A 17,908-nucleotide genomic window follows, 5' to 3' on the forward strand; every position below is an offset into this window, starting at 1 on the left:
ATGACATTACCTTTGCCAACCACATCAGTGTCACTGAAAATGGTGAATATGAGCTGATTTTTCCACAGGTTACTCATTATGGAAGCGAGCCAGAGATTGTGATACAACATACAAGAGAAGGGCTGAAATGAAAGAATGAAAGACCTGTAAAAAGGACACAGGCTTTTCAAATCCTAAATAAATTAATATAGAAAGCGCTTCTTTTATGTGTAAATGAAATTGAGTATGTATGACTTATGACTGAAGAAACAATAAACAGTAAACCACTAACACTAGTAGACTTTACCACTAACTAATAATAACTTTATCATTGTTCTAATATTGTTAAAATACTTTATAACATATAAACCGTTAATGACAATTAGAAAACCTAATTACGTATTAGTATGTCCACATACCGTCACCAAAGCCTGTACAAATGGCAACAGGTCAACAACGTCATGACGTCACCCAGCGTTACTTCAGCCAGCCAAAGCTCTGAAGTAGTTCGAGGCGCTGTCGTTCTGTCCTGACCGCCTGACAGAGAAGCTTTATTTTCTTTAGACAGTGAAAACACCAGCAAAGAACGGAAGCGAAGTAACGGGAAGAAGAACACAGACTGTGCGCTTCTGTCCAGAAACCCGGCAACCATGGGAGCTGCTCTGGGGACATTTTCTTTTGCAAGCTGGGTAAGGTCTAATGCTGCGACTCAGAAGTGAGGTTTTTACAAGCACCTTGATTTAAAGTGATGAGAAATGTAAGGTGTCGTAACAACCTGAAGCTTAGACAGGTAGTAGGCTAGTGCTAAAGAACATGGACACACTCAGTTAGCTGCTATATTAATTCCCGTTGTGTTCTGTGATCTCGCCCAGGTTTGTTAAAACAGTTATGGTTTCGGTAACGTTTCAGCTACGCTGGATTTAGATTTTATCTGCAGAAATCTGAGAATCCCCCTGAAGTAGCTGCCGCGTGAGGAGCAGTTCAAATATACGGCACAACAGATAGTTAATCCCAACGCACTTGGTCATCTGCTGGCATGTGATTAACTGGATTAGTTTGCGCTTTGTTACATTATAATAAGAACACAACATGCGTCGTATTTAGAAATGTCAGTAGATGAAACGTAGAGAATGAAAACAGTATCTTTTTATATAAGGCAAGAGAGGAATAGCACTACATGGATACGCAATTAGGACTAGAGCAAATACCACAAATATATCTTGTAATAAAGCATTCAGTTTTTCACAGAGCTGTATTATCTGTCAATTTAACAACTTCATTTATACAAAAAGACAGACACAAGTAAAACTAGAAAAAACGGTATTAACAGTATGTTTTCTGTCTGGGTTTATTTATGGTTGAGATCATGATGAGGCATGGCCAACCATTTTCAGGCTGTAGGTTTTCTGGCAGACATTGTCAAGGCCAGTCTGCAGAAGAACTAAGCTGACCTTGTCTGGCTGGCATACTTGTTGACTATCTACCAAGTATCGTTATCACTTGACTCCACGTCTGGTATTAGTGTATATAAGAGTCCAGGCAGTGGTTTACTGTAAATTAATACATATGCTGTCTGACAATGTCAGGCTGTGATTGTTTGTTTTGTTTTTACTACACCAAAACTTTATCAGTTTAGTCCAGTTATATTTCTAAGTAAAGACACTAACATACATATACATATAAAGGTTAGCATGTACTACTTGCATTATATTACTGCTTCCCACAATCATGTGTCATGTGGGCAGGCCTGTGGGCACATTCTAAGTCTAGCCAAACTAGACTTAGAAACTTTGGAGTAGCAATATATATTTTACATAACGCTAAACAAATATTCTCGTGGCATATTTTCAAAGCTGTAGAATCAATGTAGCTAAAGTATATATTAGAGGAGGAGTCGCTGTGACAAATTCCTGCCCACAGGCCTGCTGGGTCTGACCACAAACACCACATGCTGCCTTTCTTAAATAGCTGCCCCAGTTTTAACAGTCTTTCCTGGGGGTTTTACTGCAACTGATAGCTCATTAAATGAAAGTGAATACTGAAATTTTGATACATTTAGGTACACATATTACCATACTATAGTTTGATACAACATCACACATGATTCTGTAGCTCTAACTGTTAATGTATATTGAATGTATAATGAATATTCTCCAGGAAAGCCTTAAAGACACTGCATGCCCATAGAGGGCATGCAGTGTCTTTAATTCAAGAGGTAGAATAGACCACTTGCATAAAGTTATTGGCGCACATGTTGGCAAAGTGCGTCTCCTCTGTCCTCACAACATTTAAAGCATGTTCCCACTGTGGTCCAAATGAATGTGCCTTTACCACAAGGTAACTGTGGTCCAGTAGTTTCCAGTGAGTAAACCACATTTGCTTCCTCCATTTTATCTTTCTACAAATTATGTATCTTAATACAAATAAAAAAACTGGTCTTGTCAAGGGGACCATTTGACAAAGCTTTTTGAACTTGCCATTCAAAAGTCTCTTTTCTTTATCACTTTCTGCTCACCATACATATTGTTACTGCTGCGTCACTTGCAGACATCCTGAACTACGAAAGTGGCCAAAGTCACATACTGTGCGTGAATTCCTCTGTGCGTTAATTGTGCATCAAAAAAGAAATTAAATAAATACATATATACATATAATATAATATATATTTGCAGCATCTATTCTGGCAGTCAGCATGCTGCTTGCCTGATCCCTACTGATATGCTATTGTGGTACAACTTGTCATATTTGTTCCATCCAGCATGAAAGTTGATTGAAGTAGCATTTTCTTTCATTTCATTTCATTTGTGATTAAGAATTTTATGCTAACAAGTATTCTATTTGTGTATACCTTTTACCTTAATCTTAAAGTGTATATTTGTTTCTTACTCTTCTTATATTTATTGTTTGTCTTTTGCACTGAATGGAACTGGAGCCTCGTTGTCTCGTCTCTCTATATACTGTATATAGCACAGATGACAATAAAGTTTACTTTAACTTTGACCACAATAAATACAACATACAACAATATACCATTCAGAAATGTTTTTTTATTAGCCTCTGCTTAAATAAGGGGCTTTACAGGACTGCTTGAATTCCTTTTTGTCATATTTTAACTAGCCAGTACTCAAACATTTTTCATGTGTCTGTTCAACATTGCAGGTTCTGATTCAATGTCATGGTAGGAAGGGGTATTTAAAACTTCAGGCTTTTGTCTTTAATATTTTTTGAGACCTAACTTCAGATTCCAAAGTGTGGAAAAACATGCTGGAAGTGGGTCAATAGACATTTTTCAATAAATTTATATCTTGAAATAGATTTGATATATGAAGATGTCGGCCCACCCTTTGCAGCTATAACAGCTTCAGATATTGCCAGGCAGGCGGGCAGCATAGACACTCAAGTTTGTGAATGCGATAACTTAAGAAGGAAGTCACCGAGGACTTTCAAATCAATACTATAGGTGCATCTACCAGGAGGCTGCGGGGTACCACTGGTGCTTGCCAATATTTTTAAAATTTGTGTTACTATCCATACATGTGTGGAGAGAGACAGAAACATGTTACCGTTTGCAAATATTTGATAATCATAAGAAGAAGAGCCCAGCCTGTTGTTCTTATAATATTATGTTCATATTAAATGAACAGTAACTGTAACATTAGTTAGTGACTAGGCAGGCCCAATGACTTTTATCTGTTTCTCATATAAACAGGTTTAAGTGGCTCATCTTTAAGTACCAGCTAGAAGTCTTAATATCCTTCTGTTCAGTACAGTCAGAGAAGCCAAGGTAGTGTTTGAACTATAGTACTTTTAATTAACATTCAAGCTCACTCATGTGCAAGCAAATTCATTTATGTATTGTTACACCCCGGCCTAGGCAACCGGGGTGCAACGTAGAAAAACAGAAATAAGGAAAATAAAACCACGAAGGCTCTCCACCAAAATCCCAAAACGAAAATATCCCATAACGAAAGCATTGACAAACCCATTCACAACTATTTACAACAAACTATTTATTTACAACACGGGGGAGATCGCGACCATGACATACTGAAACACAAGGCTTAAATACATAGAAGGAGCAATCAGGGAATGGACCACAGGAGGGAAACACAGCTGGGGCAAATTAGACCTGACGAGACAAGGAAACGTAAACTGAACACAGATAACACAGATAACACAGACTTTCAAGATAACACAGACTTTCAAAGTAAAGCAGGAAATACATGACAGTCACGCAAAAAACAAAACACTGACAACACCGAAACGTAACAGTATGTATTAGTTACCAAACACCAGCTTTCCCCCGACAGCTCACTCCTCGTCTTGCCTAGCAAACTAAGAATATTGATTTACTCATTATCTTAGAAATCACACATTTAACTTACAGAAAAAATGAGACAATGAGGCCTCCGGTTCCATGTGTCAGTTAGTCCAGTTTACTGCAGAATACTTTACTCTGTCAGTTTGCAACAGCTGGAAACACTCAGTGCTTCTGCTTTATTTGCAGTTCCAGAAAAGAGATACATACAAGTTTCTCCATGACAGCAGCTGCCAATAAAAGCTTTCATCGTTAATTATATTCAGGCAATATCTTGCACGTCATGGATATATATTTATAAGCACAAACATATGGACTTTTACATTGTTTTTTTATATATTTTTTTACTTTTTACTTTTGTTTCTTTTCCTTTTTTTTTTTCTTAGCTTATGTAAAATCCTTTTTAGCATGTTTGCACAGTCGGGGGGAGTACTTTTTTAGCCAGAAAAAACATTTCACTGTATGTTGTACCAGCTATAACTACATGTGACAAATAAATAAAGAATTGAATTGAAAGAATTGAAACTCATTAGGATTAACTAAGTAATTTTCACAATAAGAGTGAAGGAAATGTCCAGTAATAAGCAAACTTGTGACAACTTTTTAACCTGCAGAAAAAAAACTTAACGAGGGATAATTTGTTTAGTCTCAGAACCACACAAGCCAATCTGCTTCATATGTCCTCAAGCCTGATGGCAATAAAGTAGTCACTTTATGACACAACATATCAGATGGCACAGTGGTCAAAATACAGAGTGCTCTCAGTGCAAAGTAGTTTTTCTCTGAATGTCATTGTCTCTAATTGCCAGTGCTGTGCTGAGTCATTCAGTGTTACTCAATGAGACGTTACAGTAGACTGTGTACAGCATAACAGTACAAACATCAAGATCAGTCTATACTGGCAGTTGAATAGTTGAAAATCTAAAATAAATGATTGAAATATTTTTCTAAGTTACTAAAATGTGTTGTGTGTGCTTGTTGTCAGTACTGGAATTTAAAAAACAAAAATCCAAAGGTTTAGTAAAGTGCATCTTTATATTATGCGGTAAATGTTTGATTAAGAACATGTATATGTTGTGTTCTCACATTGATCGCTTACATCTTTCCTTACACATATCCCTGGATGTTCCACTTTTTCCTTCAAGTGTGATTTTTTTATTGATCCTCCAGGTGCCGTGCCTGTGCAGCAGTGCTACGTGCCTGATGTGTAGCTGCTGTCCGAGCATCAGAAACTCCACGGTGACCAGGATCATCTATGCCTTTATAATGCTGATAGGCACCATCGTTGCCTGCATCATGCTGTCACCGGGTGTGGATCGGCAGCTCAAAAGGGTAGGAGTTGACCATAAAAATACCATAAGATATAAACTTTATTGTGAATGTAAATGTCTATTATTTAAAGTTAAAATGAAATTATAATGGTTGAAACTGGTGCATAACTGATGCAAAAAATGAGCATTCATGCAAAGCCACCATGAGATTTATAACACGTGCATCAGCACAATTTGTTTCTCGTTTAAAACAATCGTTGACAATTGTTTAAAAATGGAGAAATAAAAAGTGATGCTGACATAACAATGTTGTTTCCTCTGAGACATTAACTGTGATTCAAGTAAAGTTTGTAATCAAAGTTCATATGAAAAAAGAAAAAGAAGAAAACAAGTGGAAGTCAAGGAGCAGATGACATGTCAGCCCCAGATAACACAGTCCAATCCAGATTCATAGCTCCCAAGAAATAGTACCAAGAAATTAGAATATGTGATAAGTGATGACATCCAGCAATAACAGAAGCTATTTTAATGAAAGGTAAAATCATTTAAGATAAGGAAAACTTGAATATGTATAAACCGAAGCAATTAAATTAAATATCAATCTGTCACTCCTTTCCGTGTCCGGGTGAGGTTTCCCGTGTTGGGTCAAATTAAGCCGCAGGCTCCACACAGTATTTACTTTCTTTAATTGCATTTTTTATTTCTATTTAATTCTGAGCATTTTTTTAGCTTATGGTGTTTTGGAAAATAAATAGTCAATAATAATAATAACTATAATAATAATAGTACTTTACACCTTATTTACTGCTAGTAAAAAGTTAGGATTAAAGTGGAGATGATGATAATTTTGATGAAAGCCAAACCGCATGTCAGCACAAGTCCAGGCCTCAAACCATCTCCATCAAGAGTGCTGTGCGTAAACAGATGTCTACAAACCTCAGTGTACTAAAGCAATTTCATAAAGATGAAAGAGCCAAATTTTCTCCTTATCAATGTCAGAGACAGATAAAATCTTGTAGAAAACCTATTACATTATTGCTGCTAAAGACCTGAGACTGGACTAGAGACTTTTCTTTATTTACTTCTGACTGTAAAAGAAGCTCGATCATCACAACCCTAACACCATAGCCCTAACTCGGAGTAGACATCAGCAGGTTTTTCTCCAAGTCACAAAGCTTTGACATCATAACAATCTGATTGTTCACATGCAATCTTGACTTATGCTGAACTAGTAACAACAATATCATGAGGATATATCAAATATATATCAAAACACAAAATTCCCTGCTGCGTATATATTGTCTCTCTGTTCTTTGTCATGTTGTTGTCATTTGTTCCCTTCGAGCTATGTTTCTTTCCTAGTGCTTAGTTTGTTCCTAGTTTCTACCTAGTCTCAATTTTTGAACTTTGTTCCCTGAATTACGGCAATAAAGCTTCCTGTTGAGTTTAGCTCTGGTTGCGAGAACAAATAAAATTTGAATCATTGGTGAAAAAAAACCAGTAACATCCTTCCTACAGGAGCTAAGTACAGCAACTGGTGATATTTATTTAGATGGCTTCTCTCTAATTGATCTCTTTGAACTAACTTTAATAATTACTTTCACCGTGCCATCAGCATGTCATTTCAGTGAGGAGAGATCATTAGAAGGAAAGTGGAAATGATATAAAGCTCAGATTAGAAAAAGGTTCTTGTTGTTTTCATTAGTTATACTTCTTAACAAATCAGAATCTGCAAAACGTACTTTAGAAATTTTGAAATCATAATCAGCTAAGAAAAGTTCAGGTGGTGTACCCGTACTTCTTATGGCCTCAGACAGTGGACTCTTTGTACCTGTCCTGCTAAATCAGTATTGTTGACTATAAGATTATACGAGACAGCATGGACCACACTATTGGATTTGAAGGAAATACACTGAACTGCTTTGAACCATGTATATCTAATAGATTACAGTTTGTTCAAGTAAACAGGGTGCCTTCTTCACATAACAAAGTTAGTAATGGAGTTCCACAGGGTTCTGTGCTAGGACCAATACTTTTTTATACGTGCTTGAGGCAGTATTATTAGAAAACATGACATACATTTGACCTGTAATTTTCTTCTACTAAATTCTGATAAAATTCAGGTTATTGTATTTAGTATTAAAAATCTTAGAAAACATTGTGTCTAACTAGAAACGTATTTCAAAGGTGGCTCTTCTTTACACTCTCTTAAAAGCCTCATATGCATATAAAAATCTCGTCTGGATGTACAGAAAACAAGGGTCTTTCTCTGATTTTCTGTAGATCCCAGGCTTTTGTGAGGATGGGGCAGGTTCGTCTGTCCGTGGTCTACAGGCGGATGTCAAGTGTGAGATGTTTGTGGGGTACCAAGCAGTTTACCGTATATGCTTTGGAATGAGTATGTGGTTCTTGGGGTTCTCCGTTCTCATGATAAACATAAAGAACAGCAGAGATCCACGTGCTGCTATCCACAATGGGTAAGTACTGCAGTAAAGCTAGCAAGATGTAAATATTTTTACCAGCACAGTCCTACCAATCCTAAGGTTCAGTTTTAGACTTTTTTAAACCATAGCAGGTACATAAACAAAGCAGCCATAGATCATTTGCATTTAAATATCGCATTTCCAGGCCTTCACTGTGTTTTCACTCTAGTCCACCTTGGCTCTTTAACACTGTGAGGTTGTAAAATGTAAATTATACAAGATGTGTTTTAGCAGAAGACCTTTGTTTTTTAGTTTACAAAGTTTTAAAAATGCAACAATAAATATTTATCATAGCTGTCCAATGTCATTCTAGCACATATATAATGTCCATTATCGTATTTGGCTGTAAAGGTCTTATTTGGTTTTATTTTGGTCTCACCAGCAGTGTGTCTTTCAAGTTTAAGTGTAAGGTCAGCATAACATAAAAAAAGTAATAGTAATAAATTCTAATAAAGTCACTAAATAAGTATTAAATAAATACATGTGTGATGCACATTCATATCAAAATCAAAGTGTGTTTGGACCTTTCAGGGTAACTGATTGGACTCTGGATATACAGTGGCTTGCAAAAGTATTCAGCCCCTTGAACTTTTCCACATTTTGTCACATTACAGCCACAAACATGAATCAATTTTATTGGAATTCCACGTGAAAGACCAACACAAAGTGGTGCACACGTGAGAAGTGGAACGAAAATCATACATGATTCCAAACATGTTTTACAAATAAATAACTGAAAAGTGGGTGTGCGTAATTATTCAGCCCCTGAGTCAATACTTTGTAGAACCAGCTTTTGTTGCAGTTACAGCTGCCAGTCTTTTAGGGTCTGTCTCTACCAACTTTGCACATCTACAGACTGAAATCTTTGCTCATTCTTCTTTGCAAAACAGCTCCAGCTCAGTCAGATTAGATGGACAGCGTTTGTGAACAGCAGTTTTCAGATCTTGCCACAGATTCTCAATTGGATTTAGATCTGGACTTTGACTGGGCCAGTCTAACACATGGATATGTTTTGTTTTAAACCACTCCATTGTTGCCCTGGCTTTATGTTTAGGGTTGTTGATGCTGGAAGGGGAACCTCCGCCCCAGTCTCAAGTCTTTTGCAGACTCCAAGAGGTTTTCTTCCAAGGTTGCCCTGTATTTGGCTCCATCCATCTTCCCATCAACTCTGACCAGCTTCCCTGTCCCTGCTGAAGAGAAGCACCCCCAGAGTGTGATGCTGCCACCACCATATCTGACAGTGGGGATGGTGTGTTCAGAGTGATGTGCAGCGTTTTGCATTTTAGCCACTAAGTTCCATTTTGGTCTCATCTGACCAGAGCACCTTCTTCCACATGTTTGCTGTGTCCCCCACATGGCTTGTGGCAAACTGCAAACGGGACTTCTTATGGTTTTCTGTTAACAATGGCTTTCTTCTTGCCACTCTTCCATAAAGGCCAACGTTGTGCAGTGCACGACTAATAGTTGTCCTATGGACAGATTCCCCCACCTGAGCTGTAGATCTCTGCAGCTCGTCCAGAGTCACCATGGGCCTCTTGGCTGCATTTCTGATCAGCGCTCTCCTTGTTCGGCCTGAGAGTTTAGGTGGACGGCCTTGTCTTGGTAGGTTTACAGTTGTGCCATACTCCTTCCATTTCTGAATGATTGCTTGAACAGTGCTCCGTGGGATGTTCAAGGCTTGGGAAATCTTTTTGTAGCCTAAGCCTGCTTTAAATTTCTCAGTAACTTTATCCCTGACCTGTCTGGTGTGTTCTTTGGACTTCATGGTGTTGTTGCTCTTAGACAACCTCTGAGGCCGTCACAGAACAGCTGTATTTGTACTGACATTAGATTACACACAGGTGCACTCTGTTTAGTCATTAGCACTCATCAGGCAACGTCTATGGGCAACTGACTGCACTCAGACCAAAGGGGGCTGAATAATTACGCACACCCCACTTTGCAGTTATGTGTAAAAAATGTTTGGAATCATGTATGATTTTCGTTCCACTTCTCACGTGTGCACCACTTTGTGTTGGTCTTTCACGTGGAATTCCAATAAAATTGATTCATGTTTGTGGCTGTAATGTGACAAAATGTGGGAAAATTCAGGGGGCCGAATACTTTTGCAAGCCACTGTGAAAGCAGATGAGATATTTGATTGAGACAGTTTTCCTGAGACTTATGACAGTAACAATTTGTTTCAGATTTTGGTTCTTTAAGTTTGCTGCCTTGGTGGCAATTACAGTTGGTGCCTTTTACATCCCTGAAGGGCCTTTCACCTACAGTAAGAATTTGTATTTAAAATCCTTGATAACTCAGATCTCTTTTACACACAGATTTGTTAGTTTGTATGAAAGACGAGTAGTTCAATTACTTGTGTATTTGTGTTGTCGCAGTATGGTTTGTCATAGGCTCTGGTGGAGCCTTCTTTTTCATTCTGATTCAACTGGTGCTGCTGGTGGACTTTGCCCACTCCTGGAATGAGTCCTGGGTTGACAAGATGGAGAATGGCAACTCCAGAGGCTGGTATGCAGGTCAGTGACTCTGGCCCAGTTACATGCTGTATTCATCTTCTAAATACTGTTACATAAGCGAGCACTTACTCTGAAATTTTTTTTTAAAAAGCGTACATGTAGCACACACAGATTTCACAAATCTACTTTCAAATCAGTTTTTTGGTTTCAGCTTTGAACTGTTTCTACCTTGTATTTTTAGCTCTACTGGCTGTCACGATCCTGAACTACATCCTGTCATTAACAGCTGTTGTGCTGTTCTTTGTCTTCTACACGAAACCCAATGAATGCTTCATCAACAAATTCTTCATCAGCTTCAACATGTTGCTCTGCATAGTTGCCTCTGTTGTCTCAGTCCTGCCAAAAGTCCAGGTGTGAATACACGGCATGTCTGCGATGCACAGATAAACAGAAAACAAAAACAAGACACACTATTCTAAGCACTGAAGATTCTGCTTTGTGTTTGCAAATGTTTGTGCTACTAGCATCATGTCATGATGAGCATCTATAGTAGCATCTACATGGAATTGATGCTAAGGCCCCTTTGCTGAGTTTGACAGTGTAAAACGGAAAGACAGAATAAACCTGAAAATGGTTGGATATCTCTCTCATAATTCTGTTATTTCAAAACATTATGACTGTGTTTTGTAGCAGCTTGGTTTAGTTTTGCTATAGGAGATAATATTGAAAAGTAAACATAGCTCTATTGATAACATTTCTACCAGCTATTTTTGTGCAAAACTAACTGAACCGTGTTAATGCAATAATAAAATAATATCAGATGGGAATAAAAACATTATTTAAGTCTAAATTTTAATTCTAATAAATGTACTCAGGTTGAATTAGAACAAGAAAAACTCGAAAAAGAAGGAAAATGAAAAAATAGCTGTATTTTCTTTGCCTCAAAACAGAAACATGAGTACAGTCAGGGGTTAAGGTGAGATTCAGCGGGCAGGGAACCCTAAAATCAGTTTTACAGATGGTGACAAAAAGCACAATTCACTCAATGTACTGTGATCAGCTGACCTGCTGCTCAAAAAAAAGAAAACACAACCCACTTAAACTGCCCACTATGGCACACGACTGCGCCTCTTTGTTCTCTTTTATGCGATATCCCCTGGTGATTAATGCACGAACATGATTACCTTTCATTTTTTACTGTTTAGGCTTAAAATTGATGTGTGAAGGCCAGTGATGTGAAATGATAGCTTCCTTCAAATGCGTTAAACCAAAAGTAACAAGCCTGTTTTGAAAATGTAAGAAGTAGAAAGTACAGACAGTAAAAAGTTATCAGGAAAAAAACCTTTCATGTTAGAGTTTAGCAGAACAGGTTTGCCCAAGCTTAGGCTGCTGCCCCCGCGACCCGGCCCCGGATAAAGCGGATGAAGATGGACCCACAAACATTCCCACTGTTGCTGGCCTTTTTTAACCATCTAGATATTTTCTAAATAATAAACAAAGGTTAATTTTTGTGTTTGGAGTGCTTAAACAGTAAACACAGGATTATGACTTCTTTTTCTATAATACATATGTACAGTTTCAGTTCAAACCTGTGGGAAGTAAATACTTGGCACTGATAAACCTTATCTGTGTATTTGCAGGAGTCTCAACCTCATTCAGGTCTACTACAGTCTTCTTTCATCACCTTGTACACTATGTTTCTAACCTGGTCTGCCATGACCAATGAGCCTGGTGAGACTGTTTATATTGTCTGGGAATTTCAATAGACTCAAACACTCCTTTATCTGCATATATTTATGTTCTTCTCCATTCATTTCAAATAAAAGATCTTTTTGTCTCATAACCTTAAGATTTATTGCTTTTTAGAAAAGCTTTGGGTTATTTTGTTCAAATTGTTTTTTAAAGTATTTTTTAATTAATATTGTTATTGTTTGTTTTGCTGATCTCAGACCGGGAATGCAACCCCAGCCTGTTGAGTATCTTCCAGCAGATCGCAGCCCCGACCCCGGGCCCTACAGAGACCGAGAACCAGACAGCCACCATGGCAATGATTACCACAATCACTGGGACAGAAAAACCTGCCTTTACATCTCCATACCTGCAGTGGTGGGATGCTCAGAGCGTTGTGGGCCTCATTATATTTATCTTGTGCATCCTGTATTCCAGGTAACATTGTAAATGTTGTGTAAAGCGCTTTGAGTGCTTTGTTAGAGTAGAAAAGCGCTATATAAGAACCCGTCTGTTTGACCTCTTTTTACTGTAGACTGCAGTGTTAATGAGCATTAAAAAAAACATGCTTACAGACTGATGCAAAAAATGATTTTGATCTCTGTAGCCAGTTTCCTCCATCATAAGCCAAAGACTTTTCTAGTCTTTGGCTTAAAAATTTCAACACTGTGCTGTTATTGGTGTAGAGTACTGCTGTAATTACTAGTTATGGTTCCTCACCTGGTGAAGGGTTGACCATTTCTAAGCCTTCCTTGTTAATGTGAACTGTGTTTGTGTCCGTTGTTTTTTCATACTGTGATCCTAATACTTGCTTTTCTTTCTTTTTGGTCAGTTCATTCATCTCTGTTTTGATTCCAGCATTCGTTCATCCAGCAACAGCCAGGTTAACAAGCTAACTATGGCATCCAAAGATTCAGTCATCCTCGCTGAGGGGGGCAGCACAGAACTGTCAGAGGAGTCGACAGGGCCCAGACGGGTGGAGGACAATGAGCGGGACATGGTCCAGTACAGCTACTCCTTTTTTCATTTCATGCTTTTCTTGGCCTCACTTTACATCATGATGACCCTCACTAACTGGTACAGGTCAGTGGCTCCCTTCTCTTTTAGCACAACACCTAAAGTGTAGTTTGAAGTGTTTGGGTGGTCAATAATCCTACAATATATATATGTGAATGGTAGTTTATTTCATTTCCTTTTTATACAGTGTGTGAAAAAGTGTTTGCCCCCTTCCTGATTTGCTATTTTTTGGTATGTTTGTCAGACTTAAATGTTTCAGAGCATCAGACAAATTAAAATGATGGCCCTGTGTGAAAAAGTAATTGCCCCCTAAACCTGATAACTGGTTGGGACCATTAGCAGCAACAACTGCAATCAAGTGTTTGCAATAACTGGAAATGAGTCTTTTACAGCGCTGGGGAAGAATTTTGGCCTGTACATCTTTGCTGAACTGTTGTAATTCAGCCACATTGGAGGGTTTTGGAAGGAAGCTGTTTTGGAAACATATTTGGTGATGCTTCATCCTCTGCATTGCGTTTGTGTGCTAGCAGTGTCCAAGCATTCTTCTTCTTTTCAATTTTTTTTTCAAGAGCTCACAAAAGCATTCTGGGGGTCTTTTGTGAGCTCTTGGATGAGTTGTCGCTGCATCCTTGGGGTAATTTTAAACAGACAGCCACTCCTGGGAAGCTTCACTGTGGTTCACTGGAGTCCCACAGCCTTAAAAATGGCTTCATAACCTTTTCCACACTGAAATATGTCAATTACTTTGATTCTCAGTTCTCCTGAATTTCCTTGGATCTTTATTTTAAAACCTTTATTGAAAAAACTGCATATTATTGTCAAATATTTACATTTGTTTGATGATGTGAAACATTTAAGTGTGGCAAACACTGTTTCATGCAATTGTATCCATTCAGATGCATGAACCAGACTGACAGAAACTAAACAACAGAAGGGATAAATGCTATATGAAGCAATGCATTCAAAATAGGTTATAAACCAAAACACATCCAATTATTTTTGTGTCAGAGGGAGACGTGATATGACACAAATGTTATGGTTGACCATGAGAGTCACAGTCTGGCACTAACATAACCCAGAAAATGGTTTAAATATCCAGAATTGCCCTTTATTGGTGTCTGCGGCTGGTATTATTCGGTCAAGTAGTACCAAGAAGAATGAGGACAACAATGGTCTACTGAATTTGCATATTCATTTCATTTATTTGTTCATTTTCAGGCACAACAAATACCTATATTGAACATAAATGCACAAAACAAAAAACAAAAATTGCCTGAAAAAGGAGTGGGACGAAGAAAACTTATTAAATCCCACCCCTATACTCACTCATCAACAAAAAAAACAAACTTCCCGCAGCTACGCCCATCATTGCATACAGACCCATCAACAGCCCCGGGCACATACAAGCATCTAAACGGCAGCTCGCAAACAACAATTAGAGCCTTCATAACTGAATACAGAATATATAAATTATAAATTGCATTACCACAGGTAACAGGCAGTAATAACTACAAGTAACAAACACACATACATATACATACATATATATCTACACACACATGTACATATATGTACATACATACGCACACTTTTTTTTTTTTTTTTTTGGAATCCATACCAGCAATGGTAAGAGGACAGACATTACAGAGCACACTAAAAGCATCATTGAGTATACTGTGACCAGACCAACTGTTTGTAGAGAAATTTAAATCTATGAATATTTTTGCATTGTTTCAATTGTAAACTCAGACTGTTCCAGATTTTCACACCACATACAGACACACAAAAGCCTTTACGGGTTGTTTGAGTTCTGGGTAATTTGAATTCTCCAAAGCCTCTCACATTATAAACCTTTTCTCGAATTTCAAATCTAGTTTGTAAATTTGCCGGTAAAAGTTTAGTAAAAGCTTTATACAAAATTATGGATGTATTGTAATTAACCAGATCCTGGAATTTAAGTAACTTTGCCTGAAGAAAGAATTTGTGAGTATGATCTAGATAACCAGCCTTGTGAATAATACGCAGTGCTCGTTTCTGTACTGTGACTAATGGATTAGTTGTATTTTTATATGTGTTTCCCCACACTTCCACACAATATGTAAGATATGGAAGAACCAGGGTACAGTACAGAGTACGAAGTGCATCAAGGAATTGTTTCACTTTGTTCAAAACTGCGAGGCTTCTGGAAATTTTGGTTTTTATGTGTCTGACGTGGGGTTTCCATGAAATTTTGTTATCAATTACGACTCCCAAAAATTTGTTTTCACTCACATTATCAATTGGTACACCTTCAATGATAATTGGTAATTCTACATTATATTTTAAATTACCAAAAAACATTGCTTTAGTTTTATTTATATTTAATGATAATTTATTTATGTCCATCCATTTTTTTATTAATTTTAGCTCCCTGTTTACGGTCATTACAAGATCAGTATAATCATCGCTACTGAAAAATATGTTTCATCTTTTGTTTTGAACTCTTTTTTTGATTATGATCTAGTTTTCTGTGCAGCTGTCAGTCCATTGTGCTTTTATTTATATTAGGAAATTCATAACTCATTGTTAAAACTGTAAATGGTCCCACAATGTTTCATTAGGGGTTTAATGGCACCATATAGGCCAAGCAAAGGCATTTCCTACTGTATAATTGATATGCTGACCTTATTTTTCTGAGGTGCAGAGATTTTGTGATTTCTGCTTGAACAAGTTAAGGAATTTCCTTCTTAAAGTAGCTTTCTCAGTTTTTTATAAATATACTTATTGCATTTTTTTGTTCTGACAGCCCTAATACAGACTACACCATAACAAGCAAGTGGCCAGCAGTATGGGTGAAAATCACCTCCAGCTGGGTTTGTTTGGCTTTGTACACATGGACACTGGTGGCCCCCATGGTCTTCACCAACCGAGATTTCAGCTGATCAGCCAGTCTCCACAGCGTGCTCTTATTTTTTGTCTGTCAAGATGGACTCAGGTTTTACACTTTTAGATGGATTCTGAGTGAGTTGATTGTGTATGCTTCCAAAGTGCCCTAACAGTTGCTTCAGATAAAGATTTTTTCTGTAGTGATTTCACACCAGTCACATCACTAACAATAGCAATATATTGTTGTATTTTTGTACTTGGGCAATTTTCTGGTTAGAGCAAACCTTTTGGATTTAAGTCAGCTAGATTTTTCTTTATCTTCTTCCTCCTTTTTTTTGCTGTAACACCAATTTATGGTGAATGCTTAGTTGAAAAAAAAAATTCTCAACATCATGGAGTTACACCTACGACTTACTGTGGAGCTGGGGTGAACTGCATTCACTACGAAGAGGATGTAGTTGGCTGTTCAACCTTCATATGCCTTATATGTCTGAAAAATGTTAGAATATCAGATAACTAGGGAGTATGTACATGAATGTCGCAGACATAACTGCAATATGACCAAAATCAGCTCAAGTTCCTGCCAAATGTAAACGGACCTGCAGGTCCATCAGACCTGAAGATGTCAGGTGGTTTAAAAATATCCTTAGAACAAAGAGATACAGGCACACCTCTGAATAGCCTAGAATATCTTTAGTATTTATTTTGATTATTGTTGTAAGAATGTGTTTCTGTAATTTTAAAAAGATTTAAATTTTTAAGAAAAGGACTCCATAACTGAATAATTACAGATGTTTGAGAATAAAAAATCTGAGCATTTGCCTTGTGTTCCAGATTTACCCAGTGTGGTTAATAAGTTATGAATTCTCTGTAATGCATCTGCAGTTTGTGATTATACTGACCTACTATATAATCATTTGCTTTGCTTTGACTCAGAGATTCAGTGTGCTCATCTATGCCACAGACAGGAAAAAAAGCATTCTGAAAGTCATCAAGTTATAATTGGTTCCACACTTTTTTGTGTTTAAATGTTAATATTTTCCAAGGACCACTGTTTTTTTATTTTTTTGGCAAAGCTGTGTACTTTGAACCTTTGTTATAACTCTCAGCAATGTGCTGTAAATGAATAAAGGCACATCTGGAGCTTTCTGTGTGCTTTTGTTTCACGTTTGATTGTTACAAGTGTCTCATCTTATATTGGTGAGACCCATGAATATAAGCAGCACCAATACAGGAAGCTCAATTATTAAGTGTTAACTTACTGCTTTGCAGTGTGCCAGAGAGCAGTAATTCCTTCAAATCAGTTTGATACACCAGTGCAATACCAGTAAAATACTAATCTTTCTGAGAAATAAACATTTAAAACCTGGTACAAATAAGTACAGATAACTGTTTTAATCTCTATGGACACTTTTCATAACAACTATGGCTTAATCTTTTTTTAACCATTTGGATGATACGTTAAATTGACGGGGCGTGTGCACAAGCAGCACCCGTCAGTCCTACGTTTCATCTGAAGGGATGTCAAATGCTATCATTCTTCTGTAAAGTAAATTTACCTACAGGTATAAGTAAAGTAACCTTAACCTTAAATCAGTGGCAGATTGGCACTGATTTAACAGAGCAAGGCCACTGCCTCTTCTTTCACCACTCTGAGATCAGCTACAGTTGTGCAGAAAGACATCCAGCAAATAAACAAGCTTCAGAGATTTATCATTGTGACAGATGAGTTTCCTCATACCTTGGTGATATGGAGAAGATGGCATGTGAAGAGGTTGTAAATAACTCCTT

At 37.4% G+C, this 17,908-nt stretch overlaps 1 protein-coding gene across 1 annotated transcript; it reads left to right on the forward strand.

The window, feature by feature from the left end:
• The first annotated feature begins 488 nt into the window (after positions 1-488).
• On the forward strand, positions 489-16,879 carry serinc3 (serine incorporator 3). The gene is made up of 10 exons (XM_085353685.1): positions 489-668; positions 5,468-5,629; positions 7,852-8,045; positions 10,238-10,317; positions 10,430-10,567; positions 10,749-10,918; positions 12,148-12,238; positions 12,457-12,673; positions 13,094-13,318; positions 16,038-16,879. Exons 1-10 carry the CDS (start codon positions 630-632, stop codon positions 16,171-16,173), a joined length of 1,452 nt encoding a protein of 483 aa, XP_085209811.1. The 5' UTR covers positions 489-629; the 3' UTR covers positions 16,174-16,879.
• The last annotated feature ends 1,029 nt before the right edge of the window (positions 16,880-17,908 follow it).

The sequence above is a fragment of the Diplotaxodon limnothrissa genome, linkage group LG5 (assembly GCF_057381915.1).
Source record: "Diplotaxodon limnothrissa isolate DT_005_m linkage group LG5, D_limnothrissa_male_GT1.1, whole genome shotgun sequence".
Classification (NCBI taxonomy): Eukaryota; Metazoa; Chordata; class Actinopteri; order Cichliformes; family Cichlidae; genus Diplotaxodon; species Diplotaxodon limnothrissa.

Bases quoted from the DNA above. Each gene is read 5' to 3' on its own strand.
- serinc3 (XM_085353685.1), top strand. From the start codon at position 630: ATGGGAGCTGCTCTGGGGACATTTTCTTTTGCAAGCTGG. The intron at 669-5,467 runs GTAAGGTCTAAT...TTGATCCTCCAG, and splicing joins CATTTTCTTTTGCAAGCTGG to GTGCCGTGCCTGTGCAGCAG. The intron at 10,568-10,748 runs GTCAGTGACTCT...TTGTATTTTTAG, and splicing joins CTCCAGAGGCTGGTATGCAG to CTCTACTGGCTGTCACGATC.